The 13,467-nt window shown below is 26.8% G+C and overlaps 1 protein-coding gene across 1 annotated transcript in view; it reads left to right on the top strand.

Annotated features, from left to right (window-relative positions):
* Positions 1-845: 845 nt before the first annotated feature.
* Positions 846-13,467, top strand: part of LOC145191495 (laminin subunit alpha-like) — a 25,785-nt gene continuing 13,163 nt past the window's right edge. Inside the window, exons 1-22 of the mRNA XM_090074090.1 lie at positions 846-1,418; positions 2,584-2,820; positions 3,026-3,091; positions 3,354-3,458; positions 3,649-3,856; positions 3,995-4,204; positions 4,788-4,922; positions 5,130-5,270; positions 5,383-5,523; positions 5,631-5,768; positions 6,069-6,418; positions 6,606-6,705; positions 7,661-7,816; positions 7,955-8,051; positions 9,195-9,351; positions 9,481-9,592; positions 9,822-9,991; positions 10,173-10,947; positions 11,734-11,984; positions 12,248-12,581; positions 12,897-13,237; positions 13,356-13,467. The exon at positions 13,356-13,467 is cut by the window's right edge and continues 25 nt beyond it. Coding sequence (XP_089930216.1) covers positions 1,053-1,418; positions 2,584-2,820; positions 3,026-3,091; positions 3,354-3,458; positions 3,649-3,856; positions 3,995-4,204; positions 4,788-4,922; positions 5,130-5,270; positions 5,383-5,523; positions 5,631-5,768; positions 6,069-6,418; positions 6,606-6,705; positions 7,661-7,816; positions 7,955-8,051; positions 9,195-9,351; positions 9,481-9,592; positions 9,822-9,991; positions 10,173-10,947; positions 11,734-11,984; positions 12,248-12,581; positions 12,897-13,237; positions 13,356-13,467 — 4,702 coding nt within the window. The 5' untranslated portion in view covers positions 846-1,052. The remainder of the gene's footprint in view (positions 1,419-2,583; positions 2,821-3,025; positions 3,092-3,353; positions 3,459-3,648; positions 3,857-3,994; positions 4,205-4,787; positions 4,923-5,129; positions 5,271-5,382; positions 5,524-5,630; positions 5,769-6,068; positions 6,419-6,605; positions 6,706-7,660; positions 7,817-7,954; positions 8,052-9,194; positions 9,352-9,480; positions 9,593-9,821; positions 9,992-10,172; positions 10,948-11,733; positions 11,985-12,247; positions 12,582-12,896; positions 13,238-13,355) is intronic.

Below are 13,467 nucleotides of genomic sequence, written 5' to 3' on the forward strand. Positions count from 1 at the left end.
TTTACCGGAAGACTCCTTTAATCACCGGAAAAGACTCCATAGTAACAAGCATCAGTTAATCTTATTTAACTTTTTTTACAAATAATTACAACAAAAGTAACAATGATGAATAATATTCATAATTTTTTTGCAATTGATTTTATTGTTGTAATTAATAATTGTTGTAGTTGTTGCTGTTGTTGTTATTATTGTTATTATTACTATTATTATTATTATTATTATTATTATTATTATTATTATTATTATTATTATTATTATAATTATTATTATTATTATTATTATTATTATTATTATTATTATTATTATTATTATTATTATTATTATTATTATTATTATTATTATTATTATTATTATTATTATTATTATTATTATTAATAATATGTTTTAAAGGTAAGATCAGTGGAGACAAAATCTCTATTCTCCCTCCCTCCAACAATAACCTTTGCGAAGATTTTTTTGCCGCCTGTTGATTGCTTGTAACTTATTTAAATAAACTTTCTCGATCATCCGCATGGAACATTAAAGAGTTCGAACACCGCTTTATCAATCAAGAAGCCAAATAAAACATAAAATTTTGAAAAGACAAGTTTGACGGAATATTTAAATAAAAGAAGAGTTTTTTTAAAAATAATTGTGAATCACTATGATTATTGTTGACTGTGTCATCTAAATATTTGTCCGGAAAAAAAAGTTAGTCAACAGCTTCAAATAATGTCTTTTGATCGTATTTACATAATTCCCTTTTTGGGGAGCGGTTTTGTTATTGCGATAACTTCATTCCTTTGTGCTTCTTTCTTACGTCCATTGTCCGCTTTTTAAAAATCCATTACTTCACTATGTCAACTGTTTATAATAACATGAGCAAAATACAAGGCTGTCAGAAATTTGACACCGAAGAATTTACTAAATAACGCAATTTTATTATTTCTGTTTCATTTATTAGCTAGTAAACTGGAAGTGGGAGAAATTAAAAGTGGCATAAAATTTTAATGATTGGAAAATTTAAATTACAAGAAAAATTTTTATGCTAATTTAGAAACTTATGTATTAAAATGCTACTGCTTTTCGTTCTGCTAGAGGTGGTTTCTACACAAACTGTTTTGGAACCTGCCTATTTTGACATTGCTAAGGGGAAATCAATTACAGCATCCGCAACGTGTGGTGAAGACTATATTCCACCTAGAGGAGAACCAGGTGAGCTCTACTGTACTTTGGCAGGAATACCTGGCAAGTTTGGAATAAAAGGATTGAGCTGCAGTCATTGCGTACCCGGCGATTTTGGAGATTCTGATGGAAAGGATGCCAAGGATCATAATATCAGGAATGCTAACGATGGATCAAATAGATGGTGGCAGTCACCTCCTTTATCTAGATCGTTAAAGTATAAACAAGTGAATGTAACCATCGATTTAGGACAGGTTTGCGAATTTTTTTAAAATCTACAACATGATTAACCTACACCATGATTAAAAATAAGCTTTTTGTTTATCAAAACTTTTCCAAAGCAAATTTATAAATGAGCTTCATTACATCTTTATTTCTAAGATTCCCCCTCCGCCCTCCGCCCTCCTCTATACAATAAGTAAAGACAAAAAAACCTTAAAACAAATGTATTTAATACATTTGACAGCTTTGTTAAAACAAAGGGCTGTATTAGCATACATTATTGGAAATACAAAGACCCAAGGCAAGTATCAACAATCTTGGGGTTTTATCAAAAATTTTACCCAAATAGTTTTTACCAAACGTGTGAAAAAAAAAAAAAAAAAAAAAAAAAAATTACGATTAAAAATTAAATGGTTTAACCGAGACGTTGCACTTTGTAAATCCATTAAATTTGCCATGGCGATGTTTTAGTCACCAGCTAAATAACGCATTTTCTTAAAATATTTTGTTTTATATTGACGTCTGAAGGTTTGAGAGGCCCTTGCCCCTTTTCTATAGGAGCTGCTGTATACTTGTATCAAAACATAACAAGCATACAGCATCGCTTTTCATAACATGCGTTAAACCTAAAATTTTAGTTAAACGAAAAAAAGCAAAATTAAAATTCTTTATTTTTCAGCTATAAAAATGTTCAAAGATGTTCGTTTAAGAAAAAGATGTTCGTTTTGTTCGATGTTCGTTTTGTTCGATGTTCGTTTTATAAACGGGAAAAAAACTTGATATATTAAAAGAGTATTTTTTCATGGTGTATCAAACTTTTTACTTTTTAAAATTTTGCAATTATAACTACTGTTATAGATACTTATAACCATATGCAGTGTAAAAAGAATTGTAAGACTGTTAAACTTATTTGAGAAGGACAAACTTAGAATTGGATACCATAAATTTTAGAATGAACAATCACGTTTGCTGCTCAAAAAATCTCGTAAAGCGAGAAAAAATAAATAAATAAAAATAAACAAAATAATGAGACGCATTTACAGTTTATTTAGCAAGAAAAAAATTTCTTTTTGAAGAATTCCTTTTATTAGGAACAATTTTTTTAAAAGGATTAGCCCTATTTCAGTTCTACTTGAAATAATAATAGAGAAATATATTTTTTTACATATATTTCGGATCAGGGATATCTTTTTTTAGTTGTTCCATGTTGCATATGTTATTATCAAATCGGCGAATTCACCAAGACCTGGTGTTTGGTCCCTTGAAAGGTCTAATGATGGAGGAAAAACTTACACTCCATGGCACCATTTTGCATCAAGTTCTTCAGAATGTAAAAGTTATTTTGGGATCGATCCATATTTACCTATTGTACGTGATGATACAGTGATTTGTTCCACTGAATATTCATCGATTCCCCCATTTGAGAATGGAGAGGTACATGTTACACCTTTTACATCTCTGTTAATTAAATATGTTATATATGGGATGAAAATTTATTTATAAAACATGGTTTATATAAGCATAGAACCTGTATATGTTAACTTAAAGCTAACTTGCTTCTGAGTTTAATTTATTTAAAAAATGTTTGAATTTATATTGGGGTTTTATATACATGTACTTATCATTGCTCTTTGAACAGATTCATATATCACTAATTAATGGCAGGCCTGGTGCATCAAATTTCTCTTACAGTAAAACACTCCAGGTATTAACTAACTCTTGCTATTAGAGAATGTATATGTAAATAAATAAATACTTGTACATACATACATGCATGCATGCATGCATGCATGCATACATAAATACATACATGCATACATACATACATACATACATACATACATACATACATACATACATACATACATACATACATACATACATACATACATACATACATACATACATACATATATACATGCATACAAGTATATTGTCAAATTCTGTTTATACCATTTTCTGTTAAGGAATGGACTAGTGCATCTAATATCCGACTTCGTTTCATGGATATTAAAACACTACTTGATGATTTACTGCCACTCTCTTTACAAGATCCTACTGTCACCAGAAGGGTATGAATATATATATATATATATATATATATATATATATATATATATATATATATATATATATATATATATATATATATATATATATATATATATGTATGTATATATATATAAATAAATAAATTTTTTTGATGTACATATAAGTTTTTTTTATGGAGAACCTTTTTTATGGGGAGCCTTTTTGCCTTAGTATTACTACTCAATCAAAGATATTTCTATTGGTGGAAGATGTATGTGTAATGGTTTCAGTGATGAATGTCGTCCAACTGATGTAGTTGGTCAGTATAAATGTGATTGTCAATATAATTCATATGGGCCTCGCTGTGAGGAATGTAAACCTGGCTTTGTTCAGAAAAAATGGCGTCCACGCAGAGACAAAGATGATTTTGTTTGTGAAAGTTAGTTTATAGTTATAAAGACTTTGTTTAACAAAAGTTTTAAAATCTACTTAATCTCAAATCTTTATAAAATAAGTCAGTACTTTTCTAAAATTTAATAACTTGAAAAAATATATTTAATAAGAAATTTATCTCTAGAATGTAACTGTCATGATCATACAAATGAATGTGAGTACAATGATGAGGTAGAGCAACGAAAGCTTAGTCTTGATGTTAATGGAATTTATTCTGGTGGTGGTGTATGTAAAAATTGTAAACATAATACAGATGGCATTAATTGTGAAAAATGCAAACCATTCTTCTATCGTCCATCTGGTGTTAAATTAACTGATGTGAATACTTGTCAAGGTTGATTTTGTTAAATTCCTAAATGGCACCTGTTAATCTTATATAATCTTTCCTTATTTTGACTTTTTCTTTTTAGAAGTAATATAAATAATAATAATAATAATAATAATAATAATAATAATAATAATAATAATAATAATAATAATAATAATAATAATAATAATAATAATAATAATAATAATAATAATAATAATAATAATAATAATAATAATAATAATAATAATAATAATAATAATAATAATAATAATAATAATAATAATAATAATAATAATAATAATAATAATAATAATAATAATAATAATAATAATAATAATAATAATAATAATAATAAAAATAGTGATAATGATAAATATTTTTATTGTTGTTGTTATTATTGTTATTATTATTTTTTTATAATTATCTTTATTACTATACTATTATATTAAAAAAATTTATAGTAGTAGTAATATATAATTTTGTTAATAGCAATCAATATAGATTGATAGTAATTATAATTTAAAATTTGTTATTTTAGTTATAATAATTGTATCAGTTTACTCTGTTTGTTAAATCATTTACTTAACTAGACTATTATTTTTAACAGCTTGCAACTGTGACACTCAGTTTTCGACAGGGTTCTGTGCAGAAGGAACTGGACAATGTGAATGCAAGCCTCAGTATATTGGGAGATATTGCAATGAATGTAACAAAGGCTTTCACACATACCCACAATGCTTCCGTAAGATAATTAAATAATGCTCTTCTGCTTCTGTTTGTTAAACAGTTTTAAAGATAAATTTAACAAAATTTTTCATGAAATAATTTTACAGTTATTCAAAAGCATAAAAGCTTAAATAAATATAAACAGCAAAATAAATACAAACAAGAAAATATACAAAACAAAGAAAAAAGCATTTTACATATTATAATCTGATTTTGCATTTAGCTTGTGAGTGCAATGTGAAAGGGTCTGTTGATGGCCAATGTTCTTTACTTACTGACACTGGATGCCAATGTAAGCGTGGATATGGTGGAAAGTTCTGTGACGAGTGCTTGCCTGGTTACTTTGGTTTCCCAGACTGTCAGCGTAAGTTAAAAGCTTGAAATAAAAAAACATTGAATAGAAATTTATGTAGAAAATAAAAATTATATTATATGGAAAAAGGAATTTAGTTTTGTTAACTTTTTGTTTTTTTTAGCCTGCAATTGCATTACAAGGTTTGGAGCAACAGATGACAATTGCAATCGCACAAATGGTCAATGCAAATGCAAGTCTGGTTTTTCTGGGCGAACATGTGAAAAATGTGGATCTGGTTTTTACTTATTTCCATTTTGTAAAGGTTATTTAATAGTCATTAATTTCTTTCTAGACTCATTTTTTTTAGACTCATTTTAGAGTGATAAATAAAAGAAGTATTTGCAGCAACCTTGTAGTTTTTAATTTTAGAATGTGGTTGTGATGCTGAAAAGACCCTTGATACAATTTGTGCACCTGGTAATGGAAAATGTGACTGTAAGCTTGGTTATGATGGTGAAAAGTGTGAAAAATGCGCCCCTATGTTCTATGGCCATCCAGCTTGTTTCAGTAAGTTCTGTATTTAAGGAAAAAAATTTTTTTTTTGAAAAACCCTTTAAGTTTCTATTTATTAATTGATTTACAAAAAAACTGACCAAGCTAAAATGTTAAAAGATGGCTGAAACCTTAATATAAGGTTTCAGCCATCTTTTTACATTTTAGTGATTGTTTTTTTTGCATTTTATTATGAACATGAAAATGGAAAATTTGAAATTTTAATCCTAAAATCATAAGGAATCTTATGTTTTTACAAAAACCTTTTCTTATTTTCATTTTTTAATGTTAGGCTGTATTTTTCCTTTTCCTAAGATTGTGAGTGCTCTGTTGCTGGCTCTCAAACACCAGTTTGCAACACTGACAGTGGTGAGTGTGATTGCAGACCAAACTATGCTGGGTTAAAGTGTGATCGCTGTGCAACTGGATTCTATGGTTACCCTTCATGTGCACCATGTAACTGTAGTAGTGAAGGCTCTCGTTCACTTGCTTGCAATGAAAGAACAGGAGATTGCAACTGTAAACCAACCTATTCTAGCCGTCAATGTAACAAATGTTCAAGAGGTTTCTATGGATTTCCTAATTGCCAGCGATGCAATTGTAATCCAGCTGGAACTGATTCTGGGCATGAAGGTTGGTCTGGAGATTGCAGTACCAATAATGATGTAAGGCAATAATTTTTTTTTAAATACAAATCAGTGTACAATATGAGTTTTGAAATGTTTTCAGAAGTCTTATGATATTTTGCAATATTGCAAAAAGTAAAGTAAAATTTTGATAAATTAAAAAAAAAAAATTTTTCATAACTTCTTTTTCTGTATTTACTTTTGAAAAAAATGTTTGTCATTTTAGGGACAATGTGTCTGCAAGGTAAATGTGCAAGGCTTAGAATGCTCAGAATGTAAACCAGGCTTTTTTAATTTGGATGAGTCAAATGATGTTGGTTGTGAATGTAAGTCGCCTCTCAAAGTTTGAAACGGTGAAAGCTTTTCAAGATATAATTAGTGTTGTTGTGAATTTGAAATTATTCAACTGTCAACTAAATCAATTACTGTATCTTTCAAAGTCGACCAAAATTGGCTAATACACTTTTAAAATCAACTAAGTTGACTAAAAGTCGATTTAGTCAAAATATTTTAACAAATTTTATTATAATCGTATACTTTAATGTTGCTTGACAATTTATTTTTTAGATGCTAAGAAAAAAATAGAAGTTTAAAAAAGTAAACAAAAAAACTAGGTGGCATGTAGTAATGTTACAATAGCACATGCTGTTGTAATATCAAGAGGATTTTCTTTGTTTGATTGAATAAAAAAACAAAATAAAATGGAAGTTACAATCATAATGTAAAGAAAAACAAAAAAAAATACAGATGGACATTTTATATCATTTTTCACAACAATTAAAGCAAAAAATTAACCAAAAAGTTTATCAATAAAAAACATTGGTGTCGATAGGTTGGGGCAGATTTATAAAATTTTTTTGCATACTTAACTGAGTACCATAACACATTACTTAAAATTTTGTTTTAAAAACCATCAACTGGTACTATAATGAGAAAAAGGAAACATACTAATGAAGTGGTGCTACATGCAGCGAGCTAAGAGTTAAGTCAACTAATTTAGACTTTCAACTATTTCTTTCAACTGTTTGACTTTAAGTGGATTTAGTTGAAGTCGATAACAACACTAGATATAATAATAATTAAAAAAAAAAATCAAAAGTAATTAAAAAAATATAAACAAATACTTTATACTATATGTTAAATATATTAAATATTAAATATATTATGTTATATACTAAATATTAGATATAAATACTTTTATTCATAATAACAAAGTTGTTGCTTTCAATAAAATTATAATTTTTATGACTTTTTTTATATTGAACTGTTTCTTATTTAAAGCTTGTGGATGTTTCCAACCTGGTACAAACAATGGTATAACATCTTGCTCAGCTAGTGGCAAATGTGGTTGCAAGGTGTTTGTTGATGGCGATAAATGCAAACAATGTTCCCCTGGTTTCTACAAACTCGAAGAAAAGAACATGTTTGGGTGTGAAGGTATTATTTTTTTTAAATTTACAAATTATGACATGATTTTTTGTTTTTTTCAAACTAATTATTGTAGTTTATTATTTGTTTTCTTAATTTTTAAAAGAAGTACTAGATAAAGAATAAATATCCAAATTTTTCCCTTAGGCTGTGATTGTGACATTGGAGGTTCTTTGAATTCAAATTGTCAAACTGATGGCCAATGTTTTTGTAAACCAAATATTGTTGGACAAAAATGTGACCAGTAAGTTTTGTTTTTTCATTTTTAGTTTTTTTTTTGTTTTATTATTTTTAAGATTAGTTTAGCTTGTTTATTATTAAATAAAAATTGTTGTAAAATTTTATTCGACAGAGATAGAAAAGTGTTTTATTTTCTGTATTAATAAATAAGCATTGCTTCATTGATTGATTCAAGTTTAAAAAACCTTTCTTATGTCTTATGTTCTTAAATCTTTTTACTATTGTTTGTTAATCAACTCCAACCTAGGGCTCTGTTCAAAGATTTGATATATGAACAATAATGTGTGTGTGTGTCTATATATATATATATATATATATATATATATATATATATATATATATATATATATATATATATATATATATATATATACAGAGTGTTACCCAGGAATAAAATTTATACAGCGCTATCATAATATTGGGAATTTTCTTTCGGCTGACAAGTTAAAAAAAAAAAAAAAAGGTCGTTCATTGCAAAAGTTTTTTAGTTTAAACAATTATTTACAATAACCGTATATGGCTGTAAATACAAAATTCTTTCTAATTCTTTTAAAAATTTTTTAGTGAAAATAAAAAGTGAAATGAAAAATCTAAAGAACAACTGACGTCAATTAAAAAATAACGCATTTTCTTATTTTTGAATAAATTGCTACGCTTTTTAAATGGCTTTGAATTGAATGATTTGCTACGCTTTTTCTTTTGTAAAGAAAGTAATTGTTTTCGATCAACTAAATTATTTTCTTCGTTTACTAAGTATTTCTACGTTTCTTGCGTAACACTTAAAATCTAAGTCTGTTAATTAAAAGTCGTTTTTTTTAAATGATTTTATGTACTTTTGGGAAATTTTGAAAAATTGGGAATTCCGCGTTATACGCGGTGCCATCAGGCTAGTTAACACCCTGATATATATATATATATATGTATGTATGTATGTATGTATGTATGTATGTATGTATGTATGTATGTATGTATGTATGTATGTATGTATGTATGTATGTATGTATGTATATATGTATGTATGTATGTATGTATGTATGTATGTATACACATTTATGTGTTATATAAAAATAATTTTATTTTTTACAATATTTTTAAAATTTTTATATATTGTTCAGTTATTAAATTTGTTCTTAAAATATACTTTTAGACCAGCTGCCAATTTTTATTTTTCTACTCTTTGGCATATTAAATCAGAAGCTGAGGAGGGTAAAACCAAAGATGGCGATGCTGTAAGATTCGATTATCAAGAATCAAGTTTTCCTGGGTACTCATGGAGAGGATATGTTTCAATCAACGACATGCAGGTTCTTGTTTCATTTTTTTAAACTTTCTTTATATAATAACATATAATAATTCTTTAGAAATTTTTGTTAACTTTCAAAGTTTTTTTTTTACTCATTATTTTTCTTTTTCTTTTTTTTTTTTCCTTTTAGCCAACAATAATTATTGATGTAAATGTTACAAAAGAATCAAAATATCAAATTTTGTTCAAATACAGACTAAATCAAATTCAACCAATTGCTGCTAATATCAGAGTTTTTAAAGGTTAAGCTTTGTTTTATGTTTTATATTTCTATAAAAAACCTTTTTTTTTAATAAGTTTTTATCTACTCTCAAATATTTTATATAAATTTACATTTTATATAAAGATGAATGTATATATATATATATATATATATATATATATATATATATATATATATATATACATATATATATTGTTTATGTAAAAATGGTGGGAGTTTTTAGAATGACAACAATTTTATAATTTTAGGCAGTCAAGAGTATCAAGGGTTAGTTAATTTCCCATCAACCCAAGGAAGCACAAGTGCCACAACCTCAATGGCTATAGTCAAAGAATCATCCGGCCCAGCAAAATATTTTACATTGCCACCTGGTAAATGGAAGGTTGAATTCACATCGCCAAATTCTGCCCTACTTTTGGTAAATTAAACTTATTAAATCAACACACAAACATATACAAAAACGTTAAATAAATAAAATGATAAACTAAAATAAATAAACTTACATACAAGTTTACTCACTCTTGCAATAGCACACACGCAATAAAATGTAAATAAAAACTTTTCCAAAAAATTTAAGTTTTTTTATGTGATTACTTTAGGACTATTTAGTTCTGGTACCTCAAGAATATATTCAACCAAAAACCCTTAGCAAGCGAGTCCAGAATCCATGTGATGTTACAAAAATTGAGCCTTTTTGCAACATATATCAATATGTTCCATTAGAGAAACCTGGATATACTACCATTCAAGCTGAAGATCCAGCTTTCTTAGCTAAGCAAGCTCCAATTCCTTTCTTTAATGATACCAAAATTCTTGAAAAATTAGATTATCAAGCCATGGTCCAGTTCTCTCCAGATTTTAAACAGCTTGATATTGTTTTTCAATTTAAGCGCCTTGGTAAATATGTAGTCTTGCTACAATATTTTCACGATGCTGAATCAACAAAGTATGTGGATATTTACATTCGTAGTCGTACTAGCATTCAACAAGGCAAAGGTTGGCTGTATAAATGTCCATACAGCTTTGGTTGTCGTCAAGTTGTACTTGATCGAGATTACAAAGATGTGTATGCATTTGAAATTTCAGACTCCAGAACTCATATGTTGACATTAATTCCACGACAAGGTGCTGTTTTTGGTTTGGACTCAATAACATTTATCCCATTTGATGAATGGAATTTAGATATTGTCACTCCCCAACTTTATTGCACTGCAAAAAATGGAAAGTGCATACCTACTAAGTTTGATATTCCCAAAGATAGCAGAATTATATCTCCAGAATCAAAAGTTGGAGATCCTCGTCCTAGTTACATCATTGATCCTGATGTTAAAGTCAAATATCTGGCATCAGGAACAAATTCTTTTGACATAACTGGTATTTTTCAAAATTTTGATATAATTAAATATAAAGTAAAAGTTTTTATGTTATATGTTTATATGTTATTGATGTTAATGTTGTTGATCTTTTTCTTCTTCTTCTTATTGTTGTTATTATTATTATTATTATTATTATTATTATTATTATTATTATTATTATTATTATTATTATTATTATTATTATTATTATTATTATTATTATTATTATTATTATTATTATTATTATTATTATTATTATTATTATTATTATTATTATTATTATTATTATTATTAGTATTAGTATTAGTATTACTATTATTGTTATTACTATTATTATTATTATTATTATTATTATTATTATTATTATTATTATTATTATTATTATTATTATTATTATTATTATTATTATTATTATTATTATTATTATTATTATTATTTATTATTATCATTGTTATAATTGCTGTTTTATTATTATTCTTTTGAATTTATAAGTTATGATTTATAAAATTAAACATATTATAAATACAGTATTATTTAGAAAATAGGTAAAGATCTTTTGTAAAGTTACAATTATACTAAATTTTCTATCAAAATTTATTTTTCTAATAGCTCTCTGTAAATAGTTGTTTAACTTGTGTTACCTTTGTAAGTCTTAATGTTCGTGGTTTTAATTTTAATTTGATTATAGTTAAAACCAGGATTAAGCTTACAAAGGTAATTCATCTTTATTGTTAAATTGAGTTGTTAAATTTTTTGTGTAATTTCTGTTTAAACTTTAGATATAAAATTTAGATATAAACTTTAGATATAAAGGCTGGTCGATATAATCTCATTGTTCATTACTATCAACCAAATCATCAATCATTTGAAGTTTCCACTGGAATTTATTCAGGCAGAGATTCTATACAACCTGGAAAGTTAAACATGAATCACTGTCCAAATTTAAATGGTTGTCGTGAAATGGTTAAACAGACTGACACCAAAGATGTATATTTATTCGAAGCTGACAGAGCTAGGCTACGTTTTGATATGCCTGATGGAAAGAATGGGTGGATAGTGAGTTTTAAATCATATTTATTTATATTTAATGGAATTTACATGATTTTAAATAATTTGAAACTTATATAGAGGTAGATGTATTTTAAATACGCAATTAAAGTTAATATCAAAATTAAAGACCAGAACTGCATTTATAGCTTTAATTGCAAAACTCAAGAAAGCATGTTTGTAAAACTTGTGTAAGGAAAGAAAAAAAACTTTATTTAATATTTTCAGAATATTTTATAAGTTATAGAAAATGATTAATATTTTTATTTTAGGAGAAAGTTTATTTGATCCCTGAAAATTCTGGATCACTTAATGACCCTGAGCTGTACCAAGGCCAACCTATGAAACTTTCTGATGAATTTGCTGATCTTTGCTCAAAGAATTTTTATGAAATTAATGAAAAAAGCACAGAGTTTTGCAAAAAAGCAGTATTTACGTTAACTAGTGACTTTAATAACGGTGCACTAAGTTGTGAATGTGATGAAAGAGGATCAAACAGTTCTCAATGTGCAACATTAGGAGGACAATGTCCATGTAAAAAGAATGTAATTGGAAGAACTTGCTCAAGATGCAAAATGGGGTTTTATGGATTTCCAAACTGTAAACGTAAGTCATTTGATGTAAAGATAGTTTATCTAGCATTTCTGTATATAGCCTAAATAATAATTTGAGTTTATAAAAACTCTTTTTGAAAATAAAAATTACTTTTGTGGAATTGAGTATTTAAAAAAGATTTTAAAAATAAATAGTGGAAGAAAAATTCAGTTGCAATGATTGTTAATTTCTTAACAGCAGAAAGTTTTATAAAAAAAAAAAAAAAAGTTGATCTCATTAATCAAGATTTTTTTTGAGTAAGTATAAATATATAATTTGCTTTTGCAGTAAAATTGAAAAAATGAAACTTTTATTGAAATTTTGCAGCTTGTAATTGCTCGAATTGTGATCCTGTTACTGGTCGCTGCTCATGTCCTGCTGGCGTTGAAGGTGATAATTGTGATAGATGCATCAAAGGAACTTTTGGTTTTGATCCAGTCATAGGATGTCAGCCTTGCAATTGTGATTCTATTGGTACAACTGATAACAAAACAGTGTGCGATTCCATAACAGGACAATGCCAGTGTCAAAAAAATTTTGGTTCTAGAAAGTGTTCTGAATGTGAAAAAGGTTTTTTTAACTATCCTTTATGTCAGAAATGTGATTGTCACATGGGAGGTGTAAATGAAGAAAAATGTGATGCAAGGACTGGAGAGTGCTTTTGTCAGGTAAGATATTTAATTTTAGGTTTAAACTTTATTTTCTATTTTTTAGACATGAATTTCATATAAATTGTAATAATTATTATCTTGCCATTGATAGCTGCATTGTAATGTTCTTGTTTAGGATGCAGCTATTGGTAAAAGATGTGATGAATGCTCAAAAGGATATTTTAAAACAGAGTCAGAAAAAGGAGAACAGCTCTGCTTAAAATGCTGGTGTTCTGGGCAAACAACTG

Source organism: Hydra viridissima, unplaced genomic scaffold (genome assembly GCF_058129835.1).
Source record: "Hydra viridissima isolate aposymbiotic clone 2 unplaced genomic scaffold, HvirCarnegie_v1 scaffold_16, whole genome shotgun sequence".
NCBI lineage: Eukaryota > Metazoa > Cnidaria > Hydrozoa > Anthoathecata > Hydridae > Hydra > Hydra viridissima.